Source organism: Orbicella franksi, chromosome 12 (genome assembly GCF_964199315.1).
Source record: "Orbicella franksi chromosome 12, jaOrbFran1.1, whole genome shotgun sequence".
Classification (NCBI taxonomy): Eukaryota; Metazoa; Cnidaria; class Anthozoa; order Scleractinia; family Merulinidae; genus Orbicella; species Orbicella franksi.
Genome location: NC_138156.1, coordinates 13,152,939 through 13,161,442, shown reverse-complemented (window position 1 = coordinate 13,161,442; position 8,504 = coordinate 13,152,939). Strand labels below are relative to the sequence as shown.

Here is an 8,504-nt window from a genome sequence, read left to right as displayed (position 1 = left end):
AAATACTGTGGAATAACAGGAAAATTCTTGTGGGAAAAAAACCTGTTTTTTTATCAAAATTGGTATGACGCCGGCGTTACCAAGATAAGCGACATATTAAACCAAAATCAGGACTTTTTGAAGTGGCATGAACTTGCAATAAAATTCAATTTGAAGGTTCCTTTCACCATATACTATCGCCTGGTTAACGCAATCCCCCAAAACTGGAAAGCTTGTCTTAAAAACCCTATTCCAAACGTCACTCACGATACCACAGTCAACACTTTAAGAACCAGTTCTATTTACTCCTCTCTTTTAAACACCATCTTCGTTTCTCCCACTGCTGAAACTGAATGGCGGCCTTTTGCATGCGCATGCAAGTTACTCTGGATTCTCCCGCCTGGGTTCAACCCCTATGTAGGGGAGAGAGGGACGGAGGGACGAAGGGAGAGTTCATGGATTGTAATATCACGTCATTGATTCATTCCGTTGCTTTCTTCTCACCTCTTCGGCTTAGCCGCTACTCTACAGATAGTCTATAAACTGAAGGTACTATTATTTCCTTCATGCTGGTTGAAAAACTGCTAACGGTCTTAGTATTCTCCTTCGTTTCGACAGCAGGCATTTTTTTTTACTTCAGCTTTTTTTTTCTCGCAGGCTTTCGAGATCTTGACTGAAGAATACGAAGATCAAAACTGAAGCATGGACATCTTTACCAGCTACAAAATACCAGCGCCATGAGCAGATTCAAGTTTTATCGTTTACTTTTCGTCCTTCTCGCTGTCTTGTGCATATTGATGATAATATTCTTCTCCAAACAGCTTCACAAGACCAGAAAACGCCATGCACTAAATCTAGTTAATGATTTAAAGCGTTTAGCGGTTGAACTCTCCGAGACACAAAGAAGCTTGGTCAATTCTCCATTGCATTTTCACCGCGTTGGAAAAAATGTTGAACTTTTACGCGGCATAATAAAATCCTTGGGTGAAAATTTAGAGAATGAGGATAAAAGTTTTTTTGGAGGTGGTTTCAGTTCTAGCAAGTCTACGTCAAAGAAGGAGGTTTGTCCCGAGAAATTTATGGGAAATGATTCACTTTATGGATATCCTTTTTATAGGAAAGGTTTCGAGGGAGTAAACTGTACCGAGTTTGTTCCGATAAATAAACTTGTGTCAGTACTCGTAACTTTACCTGAGGAGAGGTCACTTGAAGAACAGCATCAAGTATTTCAAGGCATCGCCAAACATTATCCACACATACCTATAACATTAGTGTCGAAAACAGAGCCTACCTTGACAGGGATAACAAAGCTTAAGCTGAATTTTAAGAACATCGTCTTCAAAGACCTGACACACGGAGAGACTTGGTCCAAGTTGCTCCAGAAGGTGAAGACGCCATACGTTCTTTTTGCCCCGGATATTACACACTTTACTGATGACGTAAACCTTGAGCGCCTCGTTCGCATGCTGAGTGAGACCCAGGACACAATTATTGCCGGGGGAAGCCATAAAAATCTGCGTGGGGAGTGGGACAAAGACTGCCTTCAGGTGATGTTTAGAAATTGGACTGCACACTTTAGGGGCGGATATTTCCACTCATTTAATGATTGCATAGTGTGTGATGTGATTCCTGGTCCGTTTATGGCCAAAACCAAAGATCTCCAGCTCGTTGGAATTGATGAAAAGTGAGTGCCACTTTTACCTCATTTTATTGATTAAACATCAAGCCCCGAATGTACGCTGGGTTCAAATAGAGGTTTTGCACGGAAGCCATGTTGCATGACAGGAACAATATATTCCTTTTCCTGTGGGGAAAAATGTTCTTTCTAATGCAAAAGATTTTCATTGTTCCTGCCATGAAACATGGCTGCCGTGCAAAACCTTTATACTGAATTAACAAGAAACAGGGTCGACTTTTAAACACAAGAGGTTCATGGGATGGCGTAGTAGTGAGAGTCCTCGCCTCCCACAAGTTTGGCCAGGATTCCAGTGGGTTAAGTTTGTTGTTGGTTCTCGCCTGGCTCAGAGGTTTTTTTCTGGGTTCTCCGGTTTTCCTTCTTCCACAAAAACTATCATCTCCAAATTCCGGTTCGACCAGGATAGAGGACCAGCATGAAAACCAGCTAAGGTTGATGTGGCTTCCTCTCTAAATATTATTTATTTATTTATTTATTTTAATATTCAAGTGGCGTGGCTGTTTTGTAAGTACGAAATGTAACGAAATGTCGAAAAAATACCATGATGCCAGCGCTTTTGAGAAAGCCTCTTAACATTAACGCTTGTGTTGTTTACTGGTGAAGCTTATAAAACTTTGTATTTTTACGTTTTGAAACGAGATTACAGTTAAGAACCCGTCAAAACTGAAGAGTAGATGATTTGTCTTCCGCACTTTGCTCCCTAGATTACCATTTGGTGTCTTCCAGGACTTGTTCTGGCGTTTAAAACTCGAGCACCCTGAAAGACTTGTCATCAGTTGTCCTGACGTGATGTTCAACACTTACGAGCGGGAAATCCCGGACCGCAAATATGTTGCCTTGGCTGAAAAGTGGGACGTGAAGAAATGGATCGAGTCGAGTGGCAGTGTCCGCTGGTATGGCTGCAGAGGAGGTCACATTCACGACAACACATCTTCTTGTACAAGGCAAACGGGACTCGCTCTTCCTCCGTGCGACTTGGAGAATCTGGCAGACGCAATCAAGTTTATCATGAAGGAATGTGAAAACGCCGGAGTGTATTGTGAGCTGCAGGAAGGATCAGTGTTAGGTAATCTGATTCATTCAATTATTATTCACCTTTGTTAGGGATGGAGACATGGCGTGCTATTCATTTATCCATTTTGTCTGTTCGTGTGTCGAGGTTCTGGATAAACTTTACTACTCGACTCGCGGTGACGAATTAAGTCGATTCGCAAACCGACATTCATTGGCGTTCATTCTTTTTCAGGTGCTGTTAAGTTCAACAAAGTGTTACCATGGGAACGTGATGCTGATATCAAATTTCTATCAGAGAACTACACTGCAATTCAAAAGCTTCGTCCAAAATTCGAAGCAGCGGGCTTTGAATTTGTAGATGAACGAGGAACGGAGTGTTGTACGGATGGCAGAAAAACTTTGGGCATTTTTCTTTTGTATAAAAATGGATGGAAAGTGGAAATGTATGGCGAGGCAATGCTAGAGTCCGAGTTACTTGTAGCGAGCGGTCAGCGGCCGACGAAAGTAATGTTGGCCGGGCAATGGGTGACTGCAATGCGCAATCCGGGACTTTCTGCACGCAATCGATATGGGCCTAACATTTACCGGCACGTGGAACACTGGTACGACATAGGATATTCGTCTGGACGCAAGCCTTATAAGTCGGGCATATTCACCAGATGCCCCGTGCGGGGTCACACGGGATGTCTTGATCGATATCCTGTCGATGGTAATCTTCTATTTGGTGATTGTCCTCTTGTCTAAGTCCGTATTCTGACCTAAATGTCATACACACCATCCCATTATACAGGTAGCAGTACTGCCGTACTTCAGAGGCTTTTAGATTTTTTTAAAATGGCAGGAACTAGTGTTAGAATATGACTATGGCTTATATCGTTTTTGAGCATTGCAAAGCTTGAGAATATTCTTCGAATTCTTTTCAGTCCCAATCTTCATGAAAACTATAAAAGAAACCGACACAACGTAGGATGATTGTTTTGAAGGTGTACTATGTTTCGGCGGGCCAAACCAGCCTTCTTCTGGTCTCCTCCGCAGCCGGTTTTTGATAACGGCTGCGAAGTAGACTAGCCTTCTTTAGGTGCAATGAGAATTTTACATTGGCACTTGTTTTTATGTAGCATATTTTCGTAATAACGGAAATACGTAAGACTAATTGACTGTTAATTAAAGATAAGCATAAAATTATGGTAAAATAAAATAATGAAATAACATAATAAAAGGAAACAATTAACATGTTTCTTCGCAGGTGTTCAGACCATCGGGATCAATTGTTCTGCCTTTTTGAATTCAAAAAGCTTCCCTGGCGATTAATTGCATGTCGTTAGCAGTGTGCTTGCTTAAACATTTTGTAGCCAGTCTTCATGAATCTTGTCTCCAAAGCCTACCTTTTCATTTGTTAAATACAAACGTGGACTGTGGCTAGTTACAACTTGAAAGTCCACTATAAAGCGATTTCTCCTGGGATGTAATTGGCTCATAATTGACATGGACACTCTGCGCATACTCAAACAATGGAACCGAGTCCGTGTTCTTTGTGCTGACCAAACTGAAAGGAAAACGGGCTCTGAGAAGAGATGAATACTGAATAAAGTTTAGTGATTCATTATATTTTCAATCCTTCAAGCTTTATTTTCGTTCCAATTTACATTTTGTACCGTTAGATTGGCCCACGCGTATAACTATACATAAAAGACGAATGATATCACAATAAATAGCGAGAAAAGAAAAAAAAATTATAATAATAATGATAATAAAATTAAGAGTAAAACCAGAACGATGGACGGTAATAAAGCTGCCCACATTAAATGTTTAAACCAATTGAATATAAATTAAAGCTCAAAGCAAAGTCACATTGTCGTAAAGAAATCTCTCACACGGTCATGTCAGTACATCTCTAAAGGGTCGAATGGTTTTTGTATTCCTCAAATTCAATAAAAGCTTGATTTTATTTTCTAAAAAAAAGATCTTTGTCATTGTCACCTGATCAATAAGGCCAAAAGGATTTTCCATCCTGAAATTTAGCTCGCAACCACTAAGAAACCATCACGAGGTTTACCTCTGCGCAAGCGCGCTTGTTATCAGTCCTCTTTAGTGACGATTGAACGTGTGATATGTGACGTCACTAACCCTCATTATAAAACTGACATGCAGTATTGACGCACTTCCTACTTACTTAGCTTACGTAACTACTGTACAGGCCCGTAAATGATCCCCGGATCGTAAATGACCCCAGATTGTACCACAAAATTCTACAAGAACAACATTTTCTGGCTCAAGAATTTTATACCTGAAAAATTTTAACACAGAGGCAGTACTTACATTAGCTGGTGCTTCACAAAATTCAGTGTACAAGTCATCTTTCAATGGTGGTAGATTATGTGTAATAGCCATGTTCGTGGTAAAAAGTACTTGATCTTTTCTGATGATTGAACAGTGGTATTCTGGTCTATTCTGAACAGTGTATTCTGTAAATGTGACACTATAGTGCCATCTGTTTCTGTAAGGAAGCTTGAACTGCTACAAGTACTTTTATTATGGATGTGCATGTAATTTTCTTTACCCCTGGGTTCAGTTTGATGCTTTCTTGCTGGTACAAGGTACCATTTTCAGTCACCCACGTAGCTGCTTCAAAAACTTTAAATGGTCTTATATTTTGAGACAGGACAAAGTTCTTAAATTTTAAGCTTCTCTTAAGTTGCACTTTAATAGTTTCTGTTTCAGGTTATAGTCTAGGTAAAATATTCACAGTATTAAGGGCATCAGTAGGGACCGAATCACTTTGTTGCCATGAGTTTTAAACTACTTTCCTCTAGCCGCTTCATGTATCTTTTGAAAAATCAGTCGTGGTGATACAAGTCTCCACTCCAGTTCTGTCAGGTATAAATGATCAGATTTGCACAGAAAACTCATTTATTTTGAATGGCACATGGAGGGAATTTAATCTTCTTGACGTAATTTCAACATGTGCGACAAACCCATTGATCTGTACAGCTTTGCTTTCTTTCTCTTATACATTGTTTGATAGCTTCATTATCAAGTCTGAGTAAAGTTTCAGTTCTAATAACACTATGTTTGTGCCATAATTGTTCACAACATATGCAGACAAACGTTGGCCCAGCAACAACCATTTCATGAAAATTAACACCCAAACTGATCACAAGATGGTTGCTCCAAGTAACCTCGCAGATTTTGTGTTTTACTATCCTTAGATCCTTTACTTCTTGAATAGCTGGTTTTCACATGACGTTACTTAAATTTAAACTACAAAACTATTGATCTTCCTGATATTTTACTTTAATGATGTATAAGAGCAGCTGAAAACTAATATTCATACAAATTTTCGCTCCGAATGGGTTCTTGGTTTTGTGATACACTACGCTTGAGTTTCTAAGCTTTTGCGTGACGCGACATTTACATGACGGCCAAGAGAGCTGTCATGATGGTTAAAAAAGTGACTTATTTCGGGGAATTTGGCCATCTGAACTATTCATATCTTAGAAAAGGTATTATTTTAATGTTTTAGAGTTCCTCGAAGGATAAATTCACGCTTTTGTAGCAAAACTCAGTGACAGATGTTTCTGTTGGCTTCCGGCCGCCATGTTGCATGGTGCCCATACGGATGGGCACCAGCATGGCGTCTCCATACAAATCTCTGTAAATTTGGGTAGAAAATTTCTCCGCATATCTTGCGTAAGAAAAATTGCTGTGACCAGAATCTTGGCGAGAGTCTTTGCATATTTACCTTCTTTCATTTCCCAGATTCTGGACTTGATCTACTGAATGGTTTTGATTTTTATTTTGATCGATTTTGAATGGCGTGACACTGAAAACCAGCAATAGGCTACTCTGCTTTTACTCGAACGCTGTTCTCTGTGTTGCTTAGTTTCAGTTTCCTTTACTCTTTTATTAAATTCCCTTTGTCGAGGCCCTGTTAGGAGGGTGCCCATATCCCCTGTCTGAATTTCACAAGCGGCTATGTCGGCATTTCGCAAGGTTCTTATGTCGCCTGTCGGAATTTCGTCCTAGAGGGATGGTGTCAGGGAATTCGACCTTGTTCAATTGAAACGAAATTATACACGTGCATAATACATCATAATACCTTTGTCTATTAAAAAACTGACAATACGAAGACAAACATCAGGAGAACAAAAATCAACCAAAGTTTGACTGAAGAAGCCGTCTGTTCTAGCCATAGTTTGCCAAACAAAAAAAATAATAATAAGATAATTTGAAAACCGAGACCAGAGTGACTTTCAGTATTTGTAGGTGCAGTTTATTCAACCTCGATCCATGGCTAGACTAGTAATGACCCCAATAAATAACGAATCGATGTGACACTACCAGTTAAAAGTGAATGCCTTGTATCAAATTTGACATGATAGTAGTGTAGAGAATATTAAAATATCAACTTAAGTCACTGAAGACACAACAGCAATGGAGTAATAATTGTGTATATTTTGGGGCCGTCTACGCTATTATTTGAAAAGCTCTAGTCAGAGGTCCAAACGGTCTGGGCGAAGACACTCCTTCCAGATGATGTACACAAGGACATTCTGCCAAAGACCACGTCTGCTCTCGCAACTTCCTTTGTCTTGCAGAAAATCTTCCACTTCATTTTGATGTCTAAGAAATGTCTCGTACGACATCTCTGTCAGTTTGACAAAGTTGTCTCCTCTTTGAAAGTGTCCTGCGTCCACTTTGCCTGCTATAGCATCTCGGTGAATTAGTGTTTTTCCGTCCAATGTAAAAAGAAGACAATCTTCAAATGAGGGATCAAATAACTGAACATCACAAAAGTTAGATTGTTCCTCGTCGCTTATGTCAGCTTCAACAGTTCCAACAAGGAAGGGCCCTTCGTTGAAAGTTCCTGTTACGAAAAATTGTCTAAGTCTAGTTCTAGAACAATCTAGAACCGGAAGTCATTCAGCCGTGACCAACTTGTATAAGAACATTCCAGAACATTCTAATCCTTATGTCATTACTCAGATTAGAAATTGTGTCAAACTACTTAATTTAGTTCCAAATAGAAGTTTCTAGAACTTAAAGCCTCATGTATATTAGAGCGAGCGTTTCTTCTGTGAGAGAGATTGATTCAAATTTGAAGAAGCTGTAAATTCGTGAAGTTATCTTACGGAAATAAATTAGTTTGTTGCTGTTACCGGCGATCCTGAGTTCTGTCTGGAAACAACCCTGCTCTACAACGATACTCATGACAGTTCCACAAATGTGATCACGTTTCACTGTCAAAGCTCTATTGGCTTCGAATAAAATGTTTGCTACAGTATGAGGCTCAGGCTGCGTCTCTGTGTTCCTAGAAGCAACAGATGCGGCGAGGTCATCAGTAGCGGAGAAATCTAAAGGCCTTGGTTCAGGATCTGGTTTTGAGTATGCAAACAATGGAAGAGTGCCGACTCTGGTTCCGAACGGTTAGTTGACGAACTGGTTTACCAAAGCTGTCCCTCCAGTCTCTCATTAACTTCTGATCATCTTTTGCCATTTCTACTGATGATGGAACAGACAAGGATGGCAGATCTCGAAATGGGAGTTTCATCTCATCTGGTACTTCATAATAAGAATGTGGGAAGTGTAGTAGACAAAGCCACTGTCAGTGGGTTGCTTCAATGACTCGCGAATGGTGGGCGCAAATAGATATGCAAACTCCAAGGCAGTCGGCATGTCGTTTCTAGAGCGCATTTGGCTGAAAAAGTTTTCCACAGCAAGTGTCAAGGTGGCGACCAGTTTGAGAAAGCTGTCGAACTCAGGGTTGACCTCTTTCAGAAAATTGCTTAACCTTTACCCTTTCGCCAAGATTATT

General features: G+C 40.1%; 1 protein-coding gene across 1 annotated transcript; it reads left to right on the top strand.

Moving 5' to 3' along the window:
• The first annotated feature begins 424 nt into the window (after positions 1 to 424).
• On the top strand, positions 425 to 3,433 carry LOC145463958 (uncharacterized). Its single transcript, XM_081447752.1, has 3 exons — positions 425 to 1,663; positions 2,380 to 2,741; positions 2,922 to 3,433. The coding sequence occupies exons 1-3, from the start codon at positions 717 to 719 to the stop codon at positions 3,431 to 3,433; spliced, it is 1,821 nt and encodes a 606-aa protein (XP_081303878.1). The 5' UTR covers positions 425 to 716.
• The last annotated feature ends 5,071 nt before the right edge of the window (positions 3,434 to 8,504 follow it).